The sequence below is a fragment of the Triturus cristatus genome, chromosome 11 (genome assembly GCF_964204655.1).
Source record: "Triturus cristatus chromosome 11, aTriCri1.1, whole genome shotgun sequence".
NCBI lineage: Eukaryota > Metazoa > Chordata > Amphibia > Caudata > Salamandridae > Triturus > Triturus cristatus.
Window position 1 is genome coordinate 567,416,208 of NC_140594.1, and position 27,988 is coordinate 567,444,195.

The following is a 27,988-nucleotide window of genomic DNA, read 5'->3' on the forward strand; positions in this document are numbered from 1 at the left end:
CGTACGGTAAGCTTACGGTAAGCGTACCGTAAGCTGGCTCAGATATATATATTGATTTAAAGGCTATTTTCTCAGAATCTACTGAACAGATTTACACCAAACCTACAAAAGGCACTTCCTTGACCTGAGGACTACCTCTCTGCCAAATTTCTAGTAATTCTGTTCAGCCGTTCGGGCTGTAGCCCTGTCTAAAGGTCCTATGGAAAAATGCATGGGAAAAACGCGTTTTGGGAGCCCCCTTTCATCTCAGCCCCCGCTTGACGAATCCCCCCGAGACTTTCAGGGTAGGAGCGGAGCGTAGCGCCCCACCTATTTTGAGAAATTCGCGAGGATTCGTCGACCGGCGCCAAAGTTATTCAAAATAGAATGTTGCGGATTTCCTATGGAAAAGGGGTCCTAACTATAACTACCTACTGGCGACCGCCAGTAGGTAATATATATATATATATATATATACATATATATTCACTGAAAAAACCATAGGTTTCAGATATGTTATAGTTAGGAATTAGCATTTAAAAAACCTTAGAAATTCACTGAAAAGACCATAGGTTTCAGGGGTGTTCTAGTTAGCTGGACATTTCACTCGTACAAGACCATAGAAATTCCTCCGTTATAGTTAGTTCTACTAACTATAACTCGCACGCCTGCAATCCACTGCTGATGATGTCACATATTACATCATTCATGACATGGTCAGTGACATCACTGGTGACATCACTGATGACATCATCCAGTGAATGTGTTTTTTTATTTTTAAATTTAAATATGTATTATATAGCAATCTGCATTGAAGAATGAGTGGATATATACATATAAATATCTGGATGGATGATTTAGTAGCAGTGTGATTGACTGTTTACTTGACTAATTTATAGTGTCTCACTAAATATATTGGATAATGACTAAACTGTGTGAATATCTGTATCACTTTGTCAGATGTTGTGTAAACTGCTGCACCAGTTGGTTACTAGCTACGTGAAAGTCTATATTAGTTATTGATTAGTTAATTGAGTATTTGTATGGGAGAGTGAATGTGTGTGTTGTTCAGTGGGGGGTGTGTGACTGCCCAAAGATCTGTGAATATTTGATTCAGTAGGTATATGAGGTTAAGACTACATGTTATAACAGTTGTTTGGGTGAGTGAATATCTTTATGGATGTGGTGATGAGCAAAGTTTTCTCTCAATGGTACATGTCCAACCAACTAGAAAAATAAAAAGCAGTGTATGTGACAGTTGTATATAAATAAGTATACATAAGACTCAGTGATTGTATGAGTGACTATGGATAACTGTATACTTGTAATAGTGATTTTATAACACACTAATTATGAGTTACTGAATAAATGAAGTGGTGTTTGTATAAGTGTGTAGCTGAGTAAATGTAAGTATGATCCATTGTTTGCATAAGTGAGTAGGATGACTGCATAAGTGAATAGGATGTGTGCTGGTGTGTAATGTCGATATAGGTGTATAAGTATATTTGATAATGTTCTATTGATAATTGACAGAACGTATGACTGAATCTATAGGTAAGTGATTAGATGTGTGTGTAGATCTAGGAATCACTGAGTGGGTTTTTAGAAACTTGCACTGGTGTGTAAATGGATTCAAATATGGAACTGTGTATTTTACAGTGAGTGATGAAAGGTTATATTGGTGTGTGATGAGGTGTATCTGATTGTCACGTGGATGATGTCATCAGTGATGTCATTTGAGATGCCATCAGTGATGTCACGGAGTCATGTCATGAATTATGTAATATGTGACATCATCAGCAGTGGATTGCGGGCGCGCGAGTTATAGTTAGTAGAACTAACTATAACGGAGGAATTTCTATGGTTTTGTACGAGTGAAATGTTCAGTTAACTATAACGCCCCTGAAACCTATGTTTTTTTCAGTGAATTTCTAAGGTTTTTTAAATGCTAATTCCTAACTATAACACCCCTGAAACCTATGTTTTTTTCAGTGAATTTCAAAGGTTTTTTAAATGCTAATTCCTAAATATAACGCCCCTGAAACCTATGGTTTTTTCAGTGAATTTCAAAGGTTTTGTAAATGACAATTTTTAAATGTGTTAATTGTTATATTTATTTTTTTGATACTGATTTACTACATTTTTTAAAACTATTTATTTTTAGATATTTTATTTTTTTAATTATATTATAATTACATTATACATTACATTACAAAATATACTTTCTCAGAATGAATTACTTTAGTTTAAATACTTAGCAAATAGGCAATAGACTTTTAAGTACAGTAGTTACAGTTGTTGCAATGGGAAACACAATTTCAAACACAATGCACCATTGAGCTCAAAGTGAATTTCTAGTTAAATGCAATTAGTTACTTTATGGATTACTTTTCTAACCACAGGACTGGATCCTAGATTCAGTCCTGGGACATCTCCTGTAAACAGTTGAGTAAAAGTGTTTTGGTTACAGTAGTGATTTTTAAGGAATATTATTGTATTTTTAAAGTTGACTCTTAGAAACTTTTTCACATAGAATCACCAATGTTTTCCTATGGCAGAAAATTCACTTAGCAGGTAAGTAGTGTTATCGTTACTTTTTCTTACTCAGTGGTGGATCCTGGATCCAGCACTGGTGTATCTCCTGTAAACAGTTGAAAGAATGTGTTTAAGTCATACAGGCGATTTTTAAGGAATATTTGTAATTTGTGAAAATAGACAGAAACTTTTCTGGTGAAAACCAGACAATGGATTCCTATGGAAGAAAATACAAGTTACTGGTAAGTACGGTTAGAATTACTTTTCAGGGTCAGTGCTGGGCTGAAAATGCAGCGCTGGGTTCTCTCCTGATAACAGGTGAGTAAATCTGAATTCGTTGTTCGGATGATTTTAGGTGAATATTTTAAAGTTCCAAAACTCCACACTTAGAAGAATTTCCAAGTGAAAACAGTCAATGTTAGTCTATGGAAGGAAATTAAAGTTACTGGTAAGTACGGTTAGAATTACTTTTCAGGATCAGTACTGGGCTCAAAGATGCAGCACTATGGTCTCTCCTGATAACAGGTGAGTAAATCGGAATTCGTAGTTCGGCTGATTTTACTTCGTTCCAGTATATATAGAGCCACTTTCCTACACCATCCCCTCTCTTCACCACTATGCAAACACGCCCTGTGGCACGTTTTAAGTTGGGGAAATATTCCCCTTCAATACTGAGGGTCCCTATAGTCCAACTAGCCCACTAGGTACATCCAGTAAGCGTCACAGAGCTGCGTAGCAGAGAGATGTAAAAAGGGGCACGGCCTGCACCACCTCTCTGCAACGCAGCACATTGGCGCTTCCTGGAAGCACCTGGTGGGCTACTTGGCCCCCAAGGTCCCTCAGGATTGAAGGGGAATTTTTTCCCCAACTTAAAACGTGCCACAGGGCGTGTTTACACACATCACCTCAGGCCCCGTCCCCTCCCTTCACCACTGTGTAAACGCGCCCTGTGGCCGTTCTAAGTTGAGAGATTAACTCCCCTTCATTCCTAAGGGTCCCTAGGGTCAAACTAGCCCACTAGGTACCTCCAATAAGCGCCACAGAGCTGCGTTGCAGAGAGGTGTAAAAAGGGGCGTGGCCTCTGAACACCTGTCTACAACACAGCTCCCTGGCGCATACTGGAGATACCTGTTGGGCTATTGGCCCTCAGGGACCCTCAGTATTGAAAGAGAATTAATTCCCCAACTTAAAACGTGCCACGGGTGCGTTTGCAAAGTGGTGAAGGAAGGGGGCGTGGCCTGAGCTGACATGTCTGCAAACACGCCCTGTGGTGTGTTTTAAGTTAGAGAATGAATTCCTCCTCAATCCTGTGGATCTCTGGGGGCCAACTAGCCCACCAGGTACCTCCAGTATGCGCCAGGGGGCTGCGTTGCAGAAAAGTCTTCAGAGGCCACGCCCCTTTTTACAAAACTCTGCAACGCAGCTCCGTGACGCTTACTGGAGGTACCTGGTGGGCTAGTTGGCCCCCAGGGACCCTCAGGATTGACAGGGAATTAATTCACCAACTTAAACCGTGACACAGGGTGTGTTTGCACACATGTGAACTCAGGGCCCGCCCCCTCCCTTCACTACTGTGCAAACGCGCCCCGTGGCACGTTTTAAGTTGGGGGATAAACTCCCCTTGAATACTGAGGGTCCCTAGGGTGCAACTAGCCCACCAGCTACCTCCAGTAAGCGCCACAGAGCTAAGTTGCAGAGAAGTGTAAAAAGGGGCGTGGCCTCAGAACAGCTCTCTGCAACGCAGCCCCCTGGCGCATCCTGGAGGTTCCTGGTGGGCTAGTTGGCCCCCAGGGACCCCCAGTATTCAAGGAGAATTCATTCCCCCTCTGCAAATGCGCCAGGGGGCACGTTTGCAGAGTGATGAAAGGAGGGGACGTGGCCTCCGGCGCGATGCCGGTCTTATTTTTATTTTATTTTTTTAAGAAGGGGGGCTGTGTAGCCCCCCTTTGTTTTCTATTTTTTTGGCCCTGGGGACCCCATGCCCCAGGACCTGCCCCCTAATTTGTTTTTTTAATTTGAAAAATGTGGAAGGGGGCCGTGTGGCCCCCTCCGAGGCCTTAATCGGCCCCGGAGACCCCATCCCCCGGTGCATGGCCTTTTCCTTTTTTTATATATTTAAAATTTTTTAACTGTTGGGGAGGTGGGCCGCGTGGCCCCCCTCCCGGGCCACTTATGGCCCCGGGGACCCCATCCCCCGGGGCCGGCCTTTCTATTTTTTTAATTCACTTTTGGGGAGGGGGCCGCGTGACCCCCCTCCCGGGCCACTTGTAGCCCCGTGGACCCCATCCCCCGGGGCTGGCCCTCCCGGGCCACTTGTAGCCCCGTAGACCCTCTCCCCCGGGGCTGGCCCTCTCCGTTGGGGACCGTGAGGGGGTCCCCAATCCCCCCACGGTCCCAGCCAGCTCTCCGCGTCCGGCGGGAGCCGGCATTGCTATTCCACATGGGGAGCAGCTAACATGCTGCTCCCCATGTGGAAAAGCAATTTGCTTTGCTTCATTGAAGCGAGAGCAGGTTTCCCTGCTCCTGCTTCAATGAAGCAAAGCAGTTTCCGCCCTGTCATTGCAAACAGCAGTGTCCCGGGACACTGCAGGAGCCGGCCCTGGGGGGTGGCGGTCCCCAGGGCCATCAATGGCTCCAGGAGGGGGGGGGGGGGCGCAGCCCCCTCCCATATTTTACAAAGCCCTGGGGGGGGGGTGGTCCCCGGGGTTGGGGGGTCTGTCACGGACCCCCCAATTTCAATCTTTAGTGCCCCGGGGAGGTGGGGGTCCCCGGGGCGTGTGGGGGGGCTTGAGCCCCCTCACACAGGGTATTTAATTAATTTTAAAAAAGCCCCGTGGGTGGTGGTCCCTGGGGCTGCGGGGGGCTGTGCGCCCCCCGCAATGATTCATACTTTGCCCCGGGGGTGGTGGTCCCCTGAGCAGTGTGGGGGGGATTGGCCCCCCCACACTTTATTTTCCAAATGCCCACGGGACTTGACCCCCCGGGGGCTAATTAGCATCGAAACGCGCGAGCAGATTTGCCGATTGTGAAACCCCCTGAGCAGGCCTAGGGGGTCAGGGTGTTTCTACCCTGCCTCCTTTTTGCGTTCTGCTTGTTTGTTTTTGTGCTTTCTTGTGCCTCGGTTCTACCGAGGCACAAGATGGATGCCAACACTTCCTGGTTTGGAGTGTTGACAACCAATTAGCATCCAGCTCGTGCTCGGCAGAGTGCGCGGCGGATCCACTGCGCCCATAGATATATCTATGATTTTACTTTTGATTTTCTCAGGAACTACTGAACGGTTTTACACCATTTAAGCAAAAGGCACGAGTGTGAACCAAGGGCTACCTTTTTACCAAATTTGGTGTAATTCCGTTCAGTAGTTCGGGCTGTAGCTGCGATTAACGGTTCCTATGGAAAATTGCATGGGTAAAACATGTTTTGGGCCCCCCCTTTTTTCTCAGCCCCCGCTTGGCGAATCACCCCGAGACTTTCAGGATAGGAGCAGACCAGAGCGCCCCACCAGTTTTGAAAATTTAGTGAAGATTCGTCAACCGGCGCCAAAGTTATTCCAAATAGAATATTGCGGATTTCCTATGGATAATAGGTCCTAACTATAACTACCTAGTGGCTACCGCTAGTAGGTAATATATATCTGAAAGACGGGCTGTGGCGCCTGTGTCAATATCTGTATGAAAGAAAGAATTGCCAAGGCATAACACAGTGAATACAACTCTTTATATCTGTTACGTTTCCGCCCTCGGTCCGGTACTCCTCAGGATCCGAGCAATGCAGTAGGGTATCCACCCTTTGATATCTCCAACTCCAGCAATTACTACACGGAGGATTAGAGCGATCAAGTGAGGGAAGGGTAGGAAGGGAACAGCGGGGATTAGAACCTGAAAGAGAAAAGAACACCACTATGAAAAACAACAACATGCAACACTACTCTCATGAATTCTCGCTAGGTCGGCTGCTACCTTATTCTTGGCACACTATCCATCAGCCTTCCTCGCCTCTCCTGTTAGCGATGGTATTCCTTCATACCAGAATGCACTACAAAAAACATAACACAGGCATTAACACCCCCGCCACACATACCTAGAGAAACCTAGAACTCTCATGGACCCAACACCCACCAAAGATGAGCGAGAGATAGTGCTGACGCTATACTGAATGCTTCAATAGTCAATGCTTGGGGGGTTCTATGCAGTGAACCGTCTCTTTACCGTTCCAGGATTCTGAGTTTTAGAAGTTCATGTATCAAGATTCTTTCTGTTCCACAAATAAAGAGTAAGGACTTGTAAACCAAGGAAAAGTTATTGTCTCCTCTAGGCGGTTCAATCACAGCCGTGGAGCTTAGTAGGATCTGGGCGTCATAGATTGGCACCTGCTTCGGAGCTTAAGTAAAGCAAAGCAACTAATGCGCAAGGTACTGGACGCCAGCGTGGAGTGAACTACAGAAGAATGGCATGCAAAATGTTAGTGCCTCTGTCTGCTCCTGCCTTGGAGCTCCCAGCGTGCCAAACAAAGTAAATGTCCAAATAATATCCCCCGCGGAGCACCGCTCCTGTATCGGAGCTCTTACCCGCACTTTAGTCCCTTGATGATGCCGACTAAGATCACCGCTCTGGCAGTGGTGCGAGAAAGCCTTTCAGCCCTGTTTCGTCGCGGTAAGGAGGATGGGGGTGCTGGCGCCGGCCGTGCCTCCGGGGCCGTGGGAAGTAGTGAGCTGCTCGTAAGGGGTGAAACCGCTGGGTCGTTACCCGTCTCGTCCTTCATGAGACGCTTCGGGGAAAAGCAAGAGACATCTCGCCATTGACGCCTCCAAGAGAACAATGGAAAAAGAACGATGGACTCGCTTCTGGAATTACGCACGTTTCTTCGTGCGCGTCGCGTTCTTTTAAGGACGCGACTCCGCCCCTTCTTAGATTGCCTTATGGGGGTTGTAAGCCAGGCAGGCGCGTGGCCCGCCATCCCTGACAATATGGGAATGGACAGTCGTGTTGGAAAAACCTTGCCATATGTAGTGCCTTATGATAGGCAGAATACATGCCACAGATGCATGAGTTATATATTGGCAATTATGTTACCCTATCTCCTGTATGCACACGTCATGATTGAGTTACGCGCACTGTGCCAAAAATGTAATGAGGCATTTCTAAATAATTACGTGGCATATGCACTATTTTTTAATTAGCATGACGAAAGCCATTATTTTCTTTGTCTATGAATGTAATTGATTCATGCTCATTTTGCCTACTATTGTATGAGATCTTTGTGACTACGGAATGGTATATTTACTTATTTTGCCAATTTAGGTACAATATGACATGGTACTTCCAAGTGAGCATTACGTTACTGTTCTTGTATTTTTCACATTGTTATCGGTCATGTTGTGTTTTTTTACGACAACTAATAACCATAACACCCCTACAAGTGTTACAATTCAGACTATTTCAGATCCCCAAATCTATAAGAATTGCTTGGGTGGTAGGTATTAGTCATTTTTAAATGTATATTTATTTAATAACTGTTGTGCTCATCTCTATATTAGACAAGCAGCACCACCATGTGGCAGACTGTCATAAGTGCCGGTGTTAACAATTAAGTGCCTGTGCCGAGCACCGGAAACCACCGGCTCAAATTAAGCACTGGTACAAACACCCCTTGATTAGCGTAGCGTGTGTGTCATTTTTGCTGGGGTCGTTTTTTCAAAGCACTTGAACACCACATGCCATTTCTTGGTACTGGGAAATCTCTCGGTTTGCAAAGCCTAAAACATTAATGGATAATGACAATGTATAAAGTATGCTAAAGCTAAATTAAAAGAAGAATTTTCAGTTTATTTCTGAAAGTTAAAATATCACTGTTAAGCTTAAATCACATTGGATGACATTCTAAAGTTTGACCAAAATGTTGGAGCATCCTGTGTGAAGAGCTCTTGATGCGTTTAATTTCGAGGTGAAGACGACACAGGAATTCCTTGAGCGTAATCTCCAGAAGTGTGATAATACTGCACACAATCTATCAACATTTGGGACTCTTATTGTAAAAAAAAAACTGAATGTGCTGTAGAAAGAATTAAAAATGTAGTGTCTGCTCTAGAAGAAACCAATGTAAACAGTGTAGCAAGGGGCAAAATGAGTCCTGACAAGCAATTTCTCAGCTGAAATCTGTCAAGTTTGACAACATCTAATTGAAACAAGATGTTTGTGTTCTTGACATAAGAGCATGTTTGATGTACTGTAGCACCATTGGTTTAAAGAACACTCTACCATCTAGTATAGGGGTATTATAAGTGACCACAGAAAGGAAGGAGGCCGAAGACCGAGTTCCTTTAGATGGTCTTGGAACTCAAGGTTACTTACCTAAGTTAGCCAGACCATTTCCTTTCTCTAGGAAAAAAAGCTTAGATCCATGGTGTTCTTTCTGTGAAAAGATAGTAAGGTGTTCTCTGTTATTAACTGCATTTCCAAGAAAACGCGAATACAAAGGCTAGTCCTACTTTCAATTTGAAGTCTGGCTAAAGGCACACGTGCAGCCACTAATTGCATAAGGTCACGTGAGGAGGGAGCACTCTTTTTAGGTTTAGCCGGATGCTGCTTTATCTGTCTGACAAAGCTGTCATAGAACTCACCTCACACACAAATGAGAGCCTGAAATTGTTTATTAACAAAAATAATTGTGTGAATTGTAGAAATTAGAAACATGACAGAAGGAAGTTAAGATTACTTAATGCAAATCTATTCCACAAAGGGCATGTGATGAATAAAAAAGAAATATGCAGTATGTCTGTGGACCAGCCCCTTTAGCAATCACAACAGCAATAACAGCTGTAAACACAGCTCTAACGGTATCTCTCAGCACAGTATGGGATAGAGCAGTGACCATAGCTGCAATAACAACATTAACCACTACAGAGAACACCGCTATTCCCGTAGGAGGAACAACAGCTGCAACCACTGCATTGACTGCAATTTCCACCACATTGGACACCACAGATTGCAACCTCAGCAAGATTAATGGCATTAATCACAGCTGCCATATTGTCAGGAACAATAGCACCGACAACAGCGTCTTCCACATAAAGGAGCACAGAAACAGTAATAGGAGCAACAACAGTAACCACAATTGTGCTAACTTCAGCCAGCCCTAAGGTAGTAAAGCAACTGCAATGGTAGTTGCAAACATAGTAGGAACCACAGGACTCATGACAACTGCTGCTGCAGCGGTAACCACATCAGGGACCACCGTATCAGCCACAGCTGCCACCATGGCAAAGACAATAGTGCCAACTATAGATGTAAATACAACAAAGTCAACAGAGTTAACAACAGCAGCAAACACTTTCACCACAACAGCAACTACAACTTCTAACCTCATAGTGACACAGTAGCAGCCATAGCTACCACCATGACTGGAACTGTGCAGTAACACACTTAAAATCACAACAGAGACCACAGCAACAATCACATCTGCTACTTCAGCATAGACTACAAAAGCAGCAACGGCTGTCTACAGATCAGCAACCACACTCTCAACAACAGCAAGACCACAGCAGCAACCACATCTATTGCCACACCAATAACTCCAGCAGGGATCAGAGCAGTGACTACAGCTACCATGATAACAGAGACAACAGCCGCAATGAAGCTGCCACCACAGCAAAGACATGGAAAGTAGCTGCCAAAGCAATGACCACTGCTGTCACCTCAACACAGACTACAGCAGTGACTAAAGTTCCACAGTACAACAGACACAATAGCAGTGACCATATCTGCTACTACAAAGAAGACCACAGCTGCCAAAGTGGAATGTACCACAGCAGTGGGGACCACAATAGCAATCAAAGCTTTAGTAACTGCAGGCACTTCAGCGGCAACCCCATCTACCACCATGGAAGCGATCACAGCAACAGCGGCTGTGATCACAGCATGGACCTCACTGCCCCAACATTTCTATCAAAGCTGCACCAATTGCAGGGACAGCAACTGCAAGTAAGATAGGGATAGCAGTATTGATAACAGGTCAACCACCGAGAAAAAAGAAAAAAGTGGTTAGTGGAATACCTGCATTAACCAGTAGTAATCACTATAGTCCACATTCCAGTTTGGAGTGGGCGGTCAGGCTTTACAGTGGCTCCGCTCCTATCTAGCGGGGAGACACCAAAGGGTGATCATGGGTCCCTTTTCCTCAGAAAATACCCCTGTGGACTTTGGAGTTCCACAGGGCTCCAGCATCAGCCCCATCCTGTTCAATATATATCTGCAACCGTTATTCTCTATCATCAAGGCGTTCGGGGTGGAGCTGATTAACTATGCAGACGACCCACAACTGGCCTTCTCCCTGGAAGGTAAACAGGCAGTCTCTCTGGAGCAGTTCCAAAGCTGCATGAGGCAGACAACGGACTGGCTACAGAGAAACTGCCTGCAATTCAACTGAGACAAAACCGAGCTGCTGTACTTTGCGCCAACAAGACGGACTCAACATCTACCAGTGGATTTTAGGCTTGCTCCGGATGTAGCCCCACTGGTTCCAGCTGGCACAGTATGGAATCTTGGGGTGCTATTCGATGATAACCTCCAGCTGGACTCACAGGCAAATAAAACTTCCAGTACCTGCTATGGATTGCTGCGACTTTTACGTCGGATTCTTCCGCTGCTGACTGCCGACTCTCGTAGCACGGTCGTTAGGAGCACAATAATTAGCAGATTGGATTACTGTAACTCGCTGTATCTTGGAGCCCCTCAATACATCCTGCAGGGGCTACAGAGAGTACAGTCAGCCGCTGCTAAGCTGGCACTGGGCCGTAGGTTTGACTCTTCCTCTACTGAGGCACTTAGAGACCTTCACTGGTTGCCTGTTAGAGAGAGGGTCCTCTTTAAGTCCCTCTGCCTGGTTCATAAGGCAATCCATGGAACAGGGCCGGTCCCACTCCAGGAGAGATTCTCAAGGTACTCCCCTGCAAGGCAGCTGCGGTCATCCAATGCCAGCCTGCTGGCCCAGCCCAGGTTCAAACGGGCAAGATTGGGGGGGAGGGCCTTCAGCGTGGTCGGAGCCCGAAGCTGGAACGAGCTCCCACCTGAACTCAGACAGACGCAATCATTGATGGAATTTAGAATGAGCCTTAAGACCTGGCTCTTTCCAGTAGCATGATGCCCCCGACTCTGCCCCCCTCATTATTAAAACATCTTGTTTGGTCGGAGCGCCTGGATACCCGAAGGGTCACAGTTTTAATGTGCTATATAAATATTTATACATTACATTACATTCCAGAGATTCTTTTTTCACTCACTGTGTCGTTACAGACAGAGGGAACCCATACGCAAATCAGCTCAAGTATTTATCTAAAATGTCCAGCCCAAACATCAGAGCCATGCTCCCTCTGAGAGGGAACACAAGCAACCCCCTGACGGGTTTTGGCCTTGTTCGGTCTCATCACTGAGGTGCAGCTTGAGTCCTGTAACATCGAACACTAATCCCATTTCTGTGCACAGTTTAGTAGAGAAGAAGGGGGTGAGAGTCCTAGGAGTGGCCTGTCCTTGTTTATGGGACAAATCCGAGTACCCAGTCAGTTGACCTTGAAAATGGGATGCACCTGCCCATTAAAACATTAGACCAAAGAAGACTGTAGGACAGAGCTGAGCATTTTTATCAGGGATAATTTTGCAATCCACGTATGTTTATGAAATCTAAGAGCCTTGCATTTGATGAAACATGATTTTTAACCGTTAAAGTTGGGCAAAGTTCCAATGTATGTGAGACATTTCATGCATCAGCAGCCAACACTTGTTTTGCCCCATAAAGGTGCGCAGGCCTGGGGCTTTCTCAAGGCGGGGGAGAAAGAAGGGGGAGGAAGTCAATTTCCCTGTCCGAGTTTGTAAAATCTTAAATGCATTGCAAGTCGTAGAGTGGCGTGAGCGCTGAGATTCAAGAGACATCCAAGCCATATAGCAGGGTCGGTCGCGCTGTCCTAGTGCGGGCTGGGTGTTGGGTGCTTATGATATCTCTCACATACGTTGGAACTTTGCAGAACGTTGAGGATTAAAAATCAAATTTCCTGGGGGTGTACGTCTCATTGGACCCGGCGGTCCGCTACGAGCATAATCTCCTCTCTCCACTTCGGAGATTGAGGTTAGACGTGGCCCGTTGGCGTCAGCTTCCCTTGTCTCCCCTCGGCTGTGCGGCACTTTTTAAAATGATGTCTCTTCCTCGATTCCTTTACGCACTTCAGAAATCCTTTGATATTATTCCGGCGGCCTACTTCCGGGAAGTGGAGAGCTTACAAAGGAGACTTGTTTGGGACGGTCGTGCACGTATTGCTCTTGCAAAACTGACTCTCCCCTGGTACGACAGGGGCATCGCGCTCCCGGACATCAGGAGGTACTATTGGGCTTCCCAGCTATCTGCTATTAACCATGCAACGTACGCACCTGGTCCTAATCCGGCTTTCGAAATGGATAGATTTTTGTTGCCTGGCGGCAACTTTAACAGAGCGCTTTACTCTCGATCGGCCGGGAGGAACTTAACCGGTCCCACTAAGATTGCAGTACGCTTGTGGAAGGCTGCAAATGTGGCCATGGGCTGGAATGATCGTTTGACGGGTACGACCCCCTTGTTTGCGTCTGAAAGATTGGGAAGCCTTTGGACGACGAAGGGATTCAAGCGTTGGGACACGATTGGCATCAGCAGAGTAGGTGACCTTTGGGTGAAGGGTGAGGTTAAATCCTTCGCTGCGCTGCAGAGTGAGTACGAATTGAGTGAGAGGGAGTTCTTTCGGTACGTTCAGGTTCGGCACGCTTTGCTCTCGGCCATCGGGGCTGAAACTGCAGTCCCTGTGTCTTCGCCACTCGAGGACCGCATACTCGACGGTCACTTGCCCGACAGTACTATTTCCCTTATCTATAAAAAACTAATAAACGTTCGGGCAGATCTCCTCGTGCGTCTTCGGGAGGCGTGGATCCGGGATGGGGTGGAACTGGACGATGAGGATTGGCAGTCTGCGCTGTCCTCCCCTAAGGAGGAGGCCATACCCGCGCGTCTCCGTCTTGTCCAGCTTAAAATTCTCCACCGTGTTTACGTGACGGGCCCTTGTTTAGTTCTGATGGGTTTTTCTGAAGACGGGCTCTGTAGGCGCGGCTGTGGGCTCAGCGCCACTTTTCTCCATGTTCTCTGGGAGTGCTGTGAGGTGGCGGAGTATTGGCGCCGGGTGCATGCTGTCATGGAATGTGTCACTGGGGTCGCTCTGTTGCCTGAGGTTCGCCGATGTTTGCTGAACGTGTGGGAGCCTAATGACTATAATGCTGCTCAGACTCGGTGGGCGGCCCTTGGGAACATGGTTGCTAAGAGGGACATTGCACAGCTTTGGGGTTCCCGGCGGCCTCCCACCGTGTCAGTATGGAAGGAGAACATGGATTGGTGCATGTGCAGAGAGAAGACTGTGTATGTGGCTCGGGGTAAGCCGGGGGCGTGGGGTAGAATTTGGGGCCAGTGGAACGCGTACCGAGGGAACATCTGCACACCCCCCATCGTGGACACATCTGATGCTGCCTTGTCCCCCTGCTCCTGAGGTTCCCGGACTATTGCATTTCACCTGTAGATGGTTGTGGCTCTCCCGTCGCCCCCACCTCCCCCCTCGATCACCCTCATTGACCACCCGAGGGTGGAGTAGGTACTGTGTGATCCCCCGGCCGTGGTTGGACGCCCTTTTTTCGATGGTTTCCGCCTTGCTTTTTGGTGTTCTTTTATTTTTCTTTTTTTTGTTTGTATTTCTAAAAGTTATGTATCCTGATAACCTCTGAGGTGCACTCGGTAATTTGTTAATTCGGCTGAGCCCCAGGGGGCCTATTTCTTCCTTGATGATGTCGAACATGTATATATTAGCGGGCGGCCCTGGTGGTTGTAGGCCCATGTTTGTATTGAGTTTTTATGTGCAATAAAATTAAAAAAAAAAAAAAAAATCAAATTTCACCAAATACAAGACTGATTTCAGAGGCATACATGCACTGCAAAATTATCTTCGATATAGACATTCAGGTCTGTCCTACAATCTTCTTTGGTCGCAGCTTTTGTACTTTGGTACCTCACTGAGAAAAAGAAAAAATACAAAGTCAACTTATTTTGCTTTACCACAAGCTTGCACAAATGTGCAAAGGCTATTCGTATATTGTCTGTATGCAACCTGCCTCTAATGCCTATACCCCTTTTTTCACCATGTTTGCAGTGCCATGCAGCAGATTGCACAGTAACACTACACAAATCGTGCTCATTTGTGCATGCTTGTGTTTGGATGATTTAACACAGTAAAGCAAAACCTATTGTCATGGTTAGATTTGGGGGTCTCTAGTTGGCATGGGTAGGTACCTGTGACAAATAGGGACCCTTGCGTCTAGTCAGGGTAAAGGGGTACACTCCTAAAATAACCCCTGCTCACCCCCTTGGTAGCTTGGCATGAGCAGACAGGCTTATCTCAGAGGTAGTGTGTAAAGCATTTGTGAACACATACAGTAATCAAGTGACAACACTACAGATGGACACCACACAGGTTTTATATCAAAAATAAGTATTCTTTATATAGACTTATCACAAGACCACAAACAACACAAATCCACAATACTGTTACTTTAAAATGTTAGAATTTAGCTTAGTTCTCTTAAGATGGTAAATGCGACACTCTAGAGTTCAATGTACCTTAAGATGCGACACGCAGGGCAACGAAACTGTTGCAAGGACGGTGATGCTTTGAAGATCTGGTGCAAATAAACAAAGATGGCGCTTTCTTCTTGATGCGACATGCTTCCCGGTGATGCGGCGGCGCCTGATGCGACGTTGATCCTCTTCTCCGGTGATGCGAGATGTTTCCTCACGATGCGAGCCGCGACAGGCCCTGCTACAAGCTTCCCAGTGATGCAGAGGTGTCTGCTGCAACGTCGATTCTCTCCCCTGGCGATGCGAGTTGCTCCCACAACGATGCGAGCTGCGACAAGCCCTGCAACACTCTTCCTGGTGATGCGGTGGCATCTGCTGCGACGTCGATCCTCTTCTCCGGCAATGAGCCGCGACAGGCCCTGCGACATGCTTCTCGGAGATAAGGCGGCATCTGATGCGACTTCGATCCTCGTCTCCTGGGATGAGCCGCGACCGGCCCTGCGACACGCTTCCCAGTGATGCGGCGGCATCTGCTGCAACGTCGATCCTCTTCTCCGGCGATGCGAGGCGCTTCGTGTTGTGAAGCGGCAGTGGCAGTTCAGCGACACGCTTCTTGTGTTGCGCTTCCAGCTCCTTGCGACACGCAAGTCCTCAAAAAGTCCAGCACAACTGCAGGCACTTTAAAAGAACTCTTGGGGAGCTGGTGGGTGAAGTCTGTTGGCCCTGAGACTTCAGCAGGAGGCAAGCTCTTTTCCAAGCCCTTGGAGATCCTTCACAAGTTGAATAAAAGTGCACACAAAGTCCTTTCTCCTTTCTTTGGCAGTCAGGCAACCACTGCAGGCCAATCCCCCAAGCAGCACTTCAGCTTAGGGATAGTCTCCCCTCAGTTTCTTCTGGTTCCACTCCTCAGCAAAGGTTTATTCTTGTTTCCCAAAGTGATCTAAAGTTCTTGGGTTTGGGTCCCAATATTTATACTAAGATTCTCTTTGTTCTCTGAAGGCAGAGGCCTTTGCCTAGTCCAAACCAGTTCTGGTCAGTCCTGGAGCACTTTGTTGACAAGACTCCTTCTTTCCTTTCAGAGTGCAGGGCAGAGACATCAGACGCACCACAGGAGGTGGAGCCAGCATTGTGGAGGGAAGGTACAGCCCTATTCAGGTCCCAGGTGCAACTCCTCCCACCAATCTAGATGCAGATCTCTCTATTCAGCCCTGTGCTGACTCACCCTGTCTCCTGGAATCCCCCAGCCCCTGTCACTCAAACTCCAGACAAGGAATACACAGCCTAGCAGAGGCAGGTTTGGATGGTTAGACAAGAAAATGCCTACTTTCTAAAAGTGGTATTTTCAAACACAGGATGTTAAAACCAACTTCACAAAAAGATGTATTTTATCATTCTGAGTTCAGGCATACTAAATTTGAATTTCTACCATGTTGCCTGAGTCAGTTAGGATAATTAGATGTAATAATCAAACTGCCCATTCTGTCCTATGGAGAACAGGTAGCCTTGCAATAGTGAAAAACGAAAATGGCTGTAATTCACTATTAGAACATGCCACACACACCAGGGCATGTCCTACCTTATACTTACAATGCACTCTGCCCTTGGGCCTACCATTGGGGTGTCTGATATGAAGAAAAGGGAAGGTTTAGGGACTGGCAAGTGGGTGCACTTGCCCAGTCAGCATGACAGTACCAGACTGCACGCAGGCTCTGCAATGGCAGGCCTTAGACACGCTTTTACAGGCGTCTTCTGTGGGTGGCACAACCAGTGCTGCAAGCCCACCAGCAGTATTTGGATTACCAGACCTGGACACTCCTGGTGCACCGTACTAGGGTGTGACCGGTAAACCAATCATGGAATCACTGATTCATATATTAATTTACAATAGGGAGCACTTGCACTGTGGCACTGGACAGCAGTGGCACAGTGCCCAAAGCATCTAACACCAGCAAAAACATGAGGCAACAACAAAAAATGGAAGGGAGACCCGCGCCAAGGTGCCAGGTCTAACAGTCAGTGCTAGTTTAAACAGCAGTTTGCTCTATGTGACCTGTCCTTCACATTGTTTGTTGGCAGCATTCAATGTCAAGTCACAACTCTACTGTAATAAGCTATTACAGTAGAGTTTCTATATCAATTTCCTGTTACAGGGGACTAGTGATGTTCGAACAGGATTGTAATAAGAAAATTAGAACCAGGTTTTCAGAACTAGTTTGCAAGATTTTAAGTATTACGAAGGTGTATATATATACTTGTTTGGAAAATGACATAGTGGAACGTGTTAATGTACACACAGTCTAAATACCAACTGTGTATGTCAGACAGCATTCTATTTTCTAACCCTGCACAATCAAATATCAGTAAGTAAGTACTGTTGAAAGAATTTTTATTTCACTGTGAATGTGTTTTGGGTTGTAACGTTATTGCCTGCTGTCAGCTGCATGTGACTTTGCACACGTACATGTGTTGGCGTATCTGCAAGCATGTCTGCACAGAGGTAAAGACTACCGATCACCTCTTTCCAAGAAGACCTCTTTCCCCATGTTCATAAATGGGGTGGGGTTTATTGATTTACTTTTTAAAGCTTGGACTCTTGTTTCCAAGGGTCTGTGAATAACGCTCTTGTGTGGTGTGGCGTTAGTCAAAGAAGACAACTGAACCATTTGTTTCCTGTAGGAATCTTAAAGTGAGTTGAAAGGCATCTGATTGAACATCTTCAGGTGCTTGGAAAGTGGGTACTGATATCAAAACGCCAAAGACAGAAGACCACCAGATCAGAAAGTAGTCTTGCCAGGCCTGCTTTGTTGTGCAAACAATGCCCAAGTAAGACTTCCAAGCACATTCACAAATACAAAGGGAAATGCAAAACAGCTCCAGAAGGTTCCATACAACACAATGCCTGGTTCCCGCTTGAAACTGGGCAGCGGACGGCCCTGCGGTACACAGGAAGTGAGTGCCCTTTGAGAAAGCAGCAGCTAGACTGTACGCTGCACCGTTGTCGGGGCAGCTGGAGACCCGCTTTCCCAGTTTGACAGCCTGTGGTTGTAGGCAATCGACTTGACAAATCCTTCTCTTTTTCAAATCTCTACAGAGACGTATGTATCTTCAGCCACACAATCGAGACTTTGTGTTGTTTATTCAGATGAACCTGAAAGGCAACTGCACAGATGACCCCATCGGTCCAACTGCCAGCAGTCTTTTCAGAATAACACAAGACCCTCTTACAATGTTGATGGAGTCCCTCATTGAAGAAAGAAATAACTTAGTTACGAAATTACTCTTTGCCTGCTTTTTTTTAATTCTTAGCTTTTTGTTTTTTTAAGTTTCCCTTCTATCCTTCCCACTCACACCCTTTGCTCCCCCCAAAAAGAAAGATTTTTTATCAGGCATTTTGCTTTGTGGGAAATTATGTGGTGACTGATAGCTAAAAGTACTTAGTTCAGACTCTGCTGGAGACCTGTGATAATGTCACTCAGTAGCAGTTCGGGAGGGGGTACAAAACTGATCTAGTAAAACATATTTTCGACTGGTGTTTGGAGCCAAGAGGTGATATTGTTATGATAGCCACATTATAGACAATCTGTTGTAGCTGGAACAATGTAAGATAGGATTTTCACATTCATAGTGTTGTGATTCCCCACCCACACCTTATCGCAACCACTGGCCCCTTCCTGGGTGTCCCATCTCTTAAGTTTTTCTTCGATACAACTCATGCTTCCCTTTAATGTTTAAAGGTAGGTACCATTAACAGTAATAATTGACAACATCGGAAGTGTGGGTGACAGATTTCAATGTGTTAATTTAAATAAAATGCAGCTCTTTGACTGTTACCTATGTTTTTTTTAAACTTAATCGCTTTCTCTTGAATTTGCTAACTTCTATTGATAATTTTTGTAGTGTTCAGCTGGCCGGTAACGCCAGGGAGGCATGAAACCGCTGATGAATTCTGCAGTAATTCTTGGATCTAGGCTAGTTCAGGGATGGTCTTGTCTTTCCACAAGTACAGGACTTCAGTTGTGAAAAACACACAACAATATGAAATAGAATAAAAATAATGATTATTATTAAATAATAATAAATGCAGGGGCCCAAAGCTTTGTTAGGAGTCTGCTGAATGTTGTGGCCCTTGAATACCAAAGCTGCCTAGACCTGATTACACCTTCACTCTCTTTCTTCCACCACCCTGCAAAATCTAGACCTTTATCTCGCGCCTGCAGATTGTTTTTATGTCTGACTTGACAGTGCAACTGTGTGCTGGATGTATTGTTACCAGTTCTTTAATATATTTATAGAGTGGCCTATCTCACCGCCATCCGCAGACCCTTCCATCGTCTTCCGAGTGATTCTGATTGCAGGGCATGAATCTTGTGATCACCTAACAGACATCTTCATTGACTATGTTGATCAAGAATTGATCACAGGTTCCCTATGTAAGCATGCCATTTTAGCTGTTCTTTTTTCATACTGTGATCCCTTTGTAGTGTTGAAAACCCCAACAAGACGGTTCCATGGTGTATCATAAAAAATTCAATAAGTTCCTGTATTCTTGAAATTCCTTAACTGAGATTTGATATCAGTGAACTGTATTTAACATCAATGACTTAAATAATGTTAGGGTTTTTTAAAGAAATAAAAAAAATTGATAAAAAAATCTCTAATGACAAAAGAAAGTTAGCATACAATTTCTCAAATTGTACAAAGTGTAGAACAACTGCCAATACTTACTCAAAACTGATGAACCATCAGGTTTGCTTTCATTCTCTGTTGAGTACACATTTTAATATAAAAAATTTGCTATCATTGGAAAGCCTTTAAATTACTTAAAATTCTTCCCAGGCACCTTGCTTATGTTTGTAGAAGCTCTTCAACTTGCACGAATGACTAGTTTCAGGCTCAGCTTGTTTATAGCCCTGAATAAACTCATTCACGCCTATCTGCCATAACTACTTAGTCATAATCTGGCTTGCAGTCAGTAAGGGATACCACTGGCACGTGTATTGTTTTGAGAAGATATAAGCATTTCAATGCGAATTTAGTGATGTGACTGTTTTTAGAAAAGCTGCTACTTCTAGCAGACATTTCTCTACAGCACTGAAGTTGCGAAGTACTCAAACATGTTTTGCAATTTCTAGGCATATGGTGCTTGTAACACCCATTCAGCAGCAGTCTACCACAGCTGTAGTAGTAGAGTTTAGAAAAGAGATTGCTACACATTGGCAACGTGCCCGTTAGTTTTGCATATACCTTACGATGCAAGTATAAACCGGTGTTTTGAATGTAAAAATTGTAATTTATCTTTGTAAACATATTTGTTCACACATATTACCACAGTACTAGCATATTATTACCTACTCCCACCATGGATACTGTAGGAGGTTCACTCTTTCCAAGGAAGGGAGTAAATCCCTATCTGTAGTGGGACTAGGAAACTTTCCCCCCATGGGTTTACCAAAACTCTTAAAGGTCTACTTGCTTTCACTGTTTCACAATAAATGTGTGAGGCCTGCTGCCTTCGTCATGAATTTTTATAATAAGCAGAGCAGACCTATGGCTTTTCCCGGTGAACCAATCGGGCCCATTCACCTTATCACTGGCATGCCAGCAAAACCAACGCAGGCCTACCTACTTCACTTGAACATAAGATTTCTACATGGCAACCATCATGCATACAGTCATAAAAACACTTGAAAAAACAATATAGTCCCTCTTATAAAAGGGCTCATTAAGTTTTATCACAGTGGCAATCACCTACACCCTCTTGGTTTGTCAGAGTCAGTAACCAACACCAAATGGCTTGCCACCCACTGTAATCTGTGGAGTTCAATGTAATAAAATACTTCCTCGGGCTTACCACAGTGTTATAATAATCCATCCTTAACACCTCTTGCCACGTGCTTTTCACAGCAAAAAAGCCAAGCCTATTGCCTTTGTTGTAACTTTTCATAATGAATAGATCTGGGCTATGGCATCTGACTTAAGATTTCCAATGACCCTTCGGGCCTGTAGCCTTTATTATTGTCTTGGCTGCCGTAACCAACTCTGGACAACTCTTTTGAGCTTAAGTGAAGTGAAGGCAACTATCAGTCATAAAATTACATACATGTGCTAAATTCCATTTGGGATGCAATGTCCAAACCTCTTGAAATAGGTTAACACCAAAGTTTTTGCCTGATAGGGTGATCTGCGAGATGCCATGTAATGAAAATGCACATATACTCTCTTTAACACAGTGTAATAACAATTCACCTTCAAATACTTACTGGTTTTATCACCTTTTTTTTAACAACAAATGATTCAGGCCTCTTGACTTTTTTCATAATTTTTCTTAATAAACAGATCAGACCCCCCATTGCGTTAGACATAGCCTTTACTAATGAATCATTCAGGCCGAAAGTCTCTGTCATTGGCTTGTCACCATAACGATTTCAGACCCTTTGTTTTGACCAAAAGGTTTCCCATAGCTCAACCTTCGGGAATACAGTCATAAAATTACAAATATGTACAAAATTATTGTTGCAGAACAATATACTCATCACACCTAAGATAACAAGGATTCTGACTGTGCCAGTCTTCTGCCCCCAGTGTTTGCAAGAGGGAAGAGCAACACTCAATCCTTTGCCCCCCTTGGTAATCTGTAAACGCCCATGTAACAAAATGTAGGTCTCCAGGTTTAAGCACAGTTTAATAACAATCCCGCCATAAAGGTCTATTGCATTTGAGATATGTTTCTCACCAAAAATAAGTCAGATTTACTGCCTTTGTAACTTTCCATAATAAACAGACTAGAGTTACTGCATCTGACATAACATTTCCCAGTGGCCAAATTAAACCTATAGCTTTTTCATTAGGTTTTCCCCATAACCAACTCCGACCTACTGTTTTGAGTAGAAGCTTCTCACAGGGCAAAACGTGCAATAACAAACTCTGTTTTTCAATGGCAGCACACACCACCTCCCCAATGAGAAGCTTGTTGAGTGGATGATCAGCATGTAGGCAGAACCTAAACCCCTGCTTCTTAAAACTCTTCTCTATCACATATGGTCTGATGGCAGCTTCACCGTCAGCCAGATCTGAAAAAACATATTTACCAATAAAGCTAAACAGCTTTTTCTGAAAAGGAAACAATGGATTATATATCACATATCTGTCCTTTGACCTATTCCTCAGTATGTCATCAATAAACCAATGCTGTTCATGATTAAAAGAACAAGTGTGCTATGAATGTAGTTCAATCAATGGCCATGACTCTTTAGTGCTTTGAAGTAAAATTAATACTTGTTTACATGTGAGCATGGGAAATGCACACACAACATACATAGATCTTCACTACCAGTACAGGGGAAATCTCTTTGCAAGCAGACACATGAGTTTCAGCCCAAATGCAGATTATGAGCTGGGAAGAAAACCTGCACCGCCGGGACTTTCCTGGACACACTGAAAGTGAAAAACTGTTGACTATATCTGCATTGAAAAGTGCCCTAAATGATAAAAAATTGCAGAAATAGGTTTGTGAACACCAATTTATTCGGCTATTCCTCATTTCAAGGTTCAAAACAGAGAATAGTGCTGTGAACCACAACCCTTCTTTACTGCACCCCCCAGTTTGGGTAATTCTAGGTGATATAACCAACATTCTTACCATAACAAGGTCTACAGCATGGAAGGCCATATAACCTCATGGATCTGAAATCAAAGTGCATGAATAATGAACAAATATTTAATATTTCTGCTGATTACCTTTTTGTCTTATAATTTACAGCAAATAGCTTTTAAAAATCTTGTGCAAAGGAACCAACGAAACGAACAGCAGTCCCAAGGTACGCCCGCGTTAAATTCGACAATCCAGCTGCCATTCATAATAGTGAATACCAGCAAGCGGACTGTGATAGACTGCAGCATCTCCAGTGATAAGTGAGTATGATGTGCTCAAAATGGCATCCTTAGTCAACACTTATGTTCATATGCAGTTATAATATTAATGCTGTTTCAAAGCGCAAAAGATAGTGGTGGAGATGTAACGCCTTCAACCTGTCCTACTGCTCTTGGTCTTTAACAGGCTGCTGTTTTCAATCTTTATATAAAATACAATGATGGTGTGAATTATCACTTTAACCTGTCATAAAGATGGACTTATGAACAATGCCAAGTGTTTGCAAGTGAACGCCTTACATTCATACAATATATAGTGATCATTTGCAACTAGTCAGAAGCAGTTGCTATAGATAAGCTAATGGGGGCAATGCCTGCCTCCAAAGACTGCTTCCGTGCACTGGGCTGCTAAAGGAATGTGATGATTCGTTCAACTTTTATCTGCCTTCCTCATCAATCACCATGTGCCTAAAAACATTTCAAGGATGAATGACAGCAAAATAATTGTGCTCTTTGCAGGCAAAAGACTGAAATCTTCCTCGCCACTCAGCCGGCCGACCTTCCATTCTTCTGCCCAGATTCTCTTGGCTGTGAATTCCATTCAATACTAACTATCTGAAATGGAGATGTATGGTTTGCTTACAAATTTACCCTTCAAAATACAGGAAAATCTGCTAATTAAAGGGTGAAACAAATGCTTCCTCCTCCGAATTCTCTTGCCTTTTGTACCTTTTCGCTTTGAAGAGACTTTGATTGGAGTAGTCATTCTATATAGTCTTGACACTACAAATTATGTCTGCCTTGTCAAACCTGCCACCCTCCTTCATTAAGTTTATATCTCTTTGCAGAAACCACAAAGGTCTTGATGACAACAGCCTTTCCCATCTCTGTAATGCAATCACCAAGTACAAGCTTCCTGAGCATTTCAGGCAATGACAAGACACTTCGGCAAAGAGAGGGCAGTCAAAGCTTCTCTTTTCTACCCCCAATGCACTTTTTAGGAATCCGGATACCATATTCCATTATCTGAATTATGAATGCCCATAAGTAGATCACTAAATTATTCTGATAATTTAGATATAAAATATGAAAGTAGTAGTGTACCTAATTGTATAGTACTTAGTGACAGATCAGTTGATGTGGCGGCCGACACCAACCCAGCAGTATTAGATGTACAGAAGGACTCTGCTTGTTATGAGCGCACAGCCTTATCAAAGAAAACATCTTGTAGGTTGAGTTCTGCCTCATGAAACAGATTAATTAAAATCGCAAAACAAAACCCTAAACATGAAAATCCAATTTGGAGCAATGCTTGGTGGAGTAGAAATTGGTTAAAAACATATTTTTGTGATGGAAAATTGTCTTATAAAGTGCAGTTTCATCTGCTACACTATAACAGAGAGTAGAAAATGGGTCAGCACCTATCCAACACATACTAGGGTATACTGTTTATCAGATGATGTATAGCAACTTTTTGGTGTGATATATTATTAAAATGAAATGGAACAAACTGAAATTTTGATAAGAAGAAATATAAGACATTTTAAGGAATATTTGCGTCACAAAGTACTTTTGAACCTTCAAAGTAATTATTTATGGGTTATTGGGTTTTTGGTTTGTTGGGCGGAATGTATCCAAACCATTTACTTAGGTGACAGCCAGCTTCGAATGGCATTTTAAGGAAAAGATGGTTTGACGTCCTCCTGCATGGCTCGAATTCCACAAAGTAGCTGCCTGAATTGAACATGCACAGGCCCACTGTTGGCTATTCAAGCAAAGCATTTTTCAGTAATCTAGGCCCTGATTTTGAGTAGATTGGTCAATTTCAAACCATGCCCAGACTTCTGTTTGCACAGTGATCGGCATTGAGAGCACCACTGTAATTGCAGCACCCCTGCAGTTTTCTGTTGGTGAATTTCATGCGACTAAACCATTCATAATATCCTTGTTTTTAAGTGCTTCCTCCTGCTTTCTGCCCCGTTTTCTCACTGTTTTTTCCAATTTGCCACTCCAGCCTACTGCCTGTTTTCCCGCCTCCTGATAAGCCCCACCCACCGACTCCCAGCACCCCTCCCTCCTCCCAGGACCTACATACCATCTGCGCCCATCCACGCCCAGCGCCTTTCACCCCACGACAATACGCCACCTTTGATCTCCTGGACCCAGGATGCACCAACAACCACTGCTGCCGCACATCCCCGTGCACCACCAGAGGACCATTCTTCTGCCGACACTGCCGCCTCAACTTCAGCACCAAAGTAATCAGCGACACCGCAAAACACGGCCACACCCGCGATATCAACCAAGACCACCACGTCACAACTCCAGTGTATCCTCCTCAATGTACGTTCACTCGGGGAACATGCCACAGAGTTCTAGGACATGATCTCCTGCTGCACCCAGACGCCATCTTCCTCACACAAACCTGACTAAACCCTGCCTTCCCACCAGACATCGCCACCACCATCCCCAAAGGTTACAAGAAAACACACTGGGACTGAACCAATAAACACGGAGGCGGTATTGTCATCAGCTACAGGGACACTATCCACTAAGTGACATCACCTGACAACCGGATACCAGTAATGGAAAATCTCAACTTTCAACTCCACTCAGACAGAAAAAGAGCCATCAGAGGTACTCTTGCCTACAGACCACCAGGACCATGACCCAGCTTCTGCAATGCCATCCCAAAAGCCATTGCCTTGCTTGCAATCGACTTAGAGCACTACATCTTCCTAGGGGACCTCAACTTCCACTGCGACGACCCCAGCGACGCCAACTCCACCAACCTCCTGGGAAGCATGAGCAACATTGGCCTAATGCAGCTCATCACCGCTCCCTACCCACATCGCAGGACACATGCTCGACCCCATCTTCACCTCCAGCGACAGACAGGTACATCCACACAACATCACTCACCTGGTCCAACCACCACAGCGTACACTTCACACCATCTCAGGACCCACCCACCCACCCTGGCACCATGCCCCCCTGAGATCTACACGAAGAGACGGGAAAAAGAAAAGTGGAACAACACTCTCTGCTCCCAACTCCCAGACTCTGCACACAACCCTGAACAAGCAGCTAAGATCACAGTGGAACACATACTGTGCCAAAGCAATCGCCCCCACCAATTAGCCAAGACTAAAAAACAAAGCAAAAGCGCTAGCTGGTTCACCAAGCAACTGCACTCCACCAAATGCAACTACTGACAACTTGAAAGGAAGTGTGCATCAGCAAAAAGACAGAAAACCACACCGCCTTTAGGTCTGCTCTGAACCAATACTACCACCTCCTGAAGAAACCAAGAACAACACCCTAGTAGACCGCAGCAAAGTCAGCGCAAACCACAACAAAGAACTCTTTGTCATTGTGGAGAAGTTCACCATTCCTGCAGCCACCAAGAACATTATCACTCCCTCCCAGGAACTGTGCGACAACCTCGCAGACTTCTTCCACAACAAGATCTCAGCCATCTTTGAAAATTTCAAACACCAACTCTCCGCCACAGACAGCATCAACCAGGTCACACCAACGAACACAAACTCGGAACACCTTCTCATCCACTGGAAACTCCTCTCCTCGCAAGACACTATCTTCATCATGAACTGTGTGCACTTGGGAGCACCAACAAACCCATGCCCCCACCACCTCTTTAACCTCAGAAGCAAAGCAATCAGTGACGAGCTCTGGAAGTTCCTGAACACCTCCATCACCGCAGCCTCCTTCCTTGAGGACGGAAAACACGCTGAAGTGAGGCCCTTCCTGAAAAAAACATCTGCCGACCCAGGCGAAATAAAGAACTACTGGCCCAGTTTTCTGCTCCCCTATCCAGCAAAAGTCCTTGAGAAAGCGATCAACCAGCAACTCAAACACCTAGTAGAACACAACCTCCTGGACGCACCCAGTCTCGATTTCAAGCTAACCACAGGTCGAGACAGCCCTGATCACAGCCACAGATGACATCAGAACCCTCTTGGACAGTGAGGAAACAGCAGCCTTCAGCCTCCTGGGCTTGTCCGCCATGTTTGACACCGTCTCCCACCACATCCTGATCAACAGACTCCCTCACATTGGGATTCAAGGAAAAGGCCTCAAATGGATTGACTCGTACCTCACCGGCAGAACCCATGGGATCCGCCTCCCACTGTTCACCTCAGAGCCCAAGAAGATCATCTGCAGAGTCCCCAAGGATCGTCCTGCAGCCCAACCCACTTCAACACCTACATGATCCCCCTGGTCACCACCGTCCGATCACACAGACTTAACATCATCTCCTATGCCAATGACACACTGCTCATCCTCTTACTGTCCAAAGATCCCTCCACCACTTAAGCTGATTTTCACAGATGCATGATAAACATCACTGACTGGATGAAGGACAATTGACCCAACTCAGCACGGAAAAAACGGAAGTCATAATTTTTGTAAACAACACCTCGACATGGACCAATGCATGGTGGCACGCAGAGCTCTTCACAACCCCCGCTGCAACAGACCACGCCCGCAACCTCAGCATCTTCCTGGATAGCTAGCTATCCATGGAGATGCAAGTCAATGCAGTCTCATCCGCCTGCTTCCACACCTTTCGGCTGCTCTGCAAGATCTTCAGGTGGCTCCCAGCAGGACACTAGGCCCTCATCACCAGTAGACTGGACTATGGGAACACACTCTACGTAGGAACCACACGCCTCCTAAAGAGACTCCAGACAATACAGAACTCAGCAGCAAGACTCATATTCAACCTCCCCAGAAGGACCCACATCTTAAAAAACTACACTGGCCCCCGATTCAGAAGAGATGCCAGTTCAAGATAACGACCCATGCCTACAAGGCCCTGCACAGCAAAGGACAAGCATACATCAACAAATGCCTGATCCTCCACCAACTGACCAGACACCTTCGATTAGTTTCCCTCTCCCTTGCAGTCTTCAGACGGATCTGTTGAGCCAGCAGCAGAGGACACCTGGCA

The 27,988-nt window shown here is 45.1% G+C and overlaps 1 protein-coding gene across 1 annotated transcript in view; it reads left to right on the forward strand.

Annotated features, from left to right (window-relative positions):
• The window catches only part of TFDP2 (transcription factor Dp-2), a 421,645-nt gene that overhangs the window by 280,385 nt on the left and 113,272 nt on the right, over nucleotides 1–27,988 (forward strand). Inside the window, exon 8 of the mRNA XM_085633640.1 lies at nucleotides 22,904–23,055. Within this exon, the coding sequence (XP_085489766.1) occupies nucleotides 22,904–23,055 (152 nt within the window). The remainder of the gene's footprint in view (nucleotides 1–22,903; nucleotides 23,056–27,988) is intronic.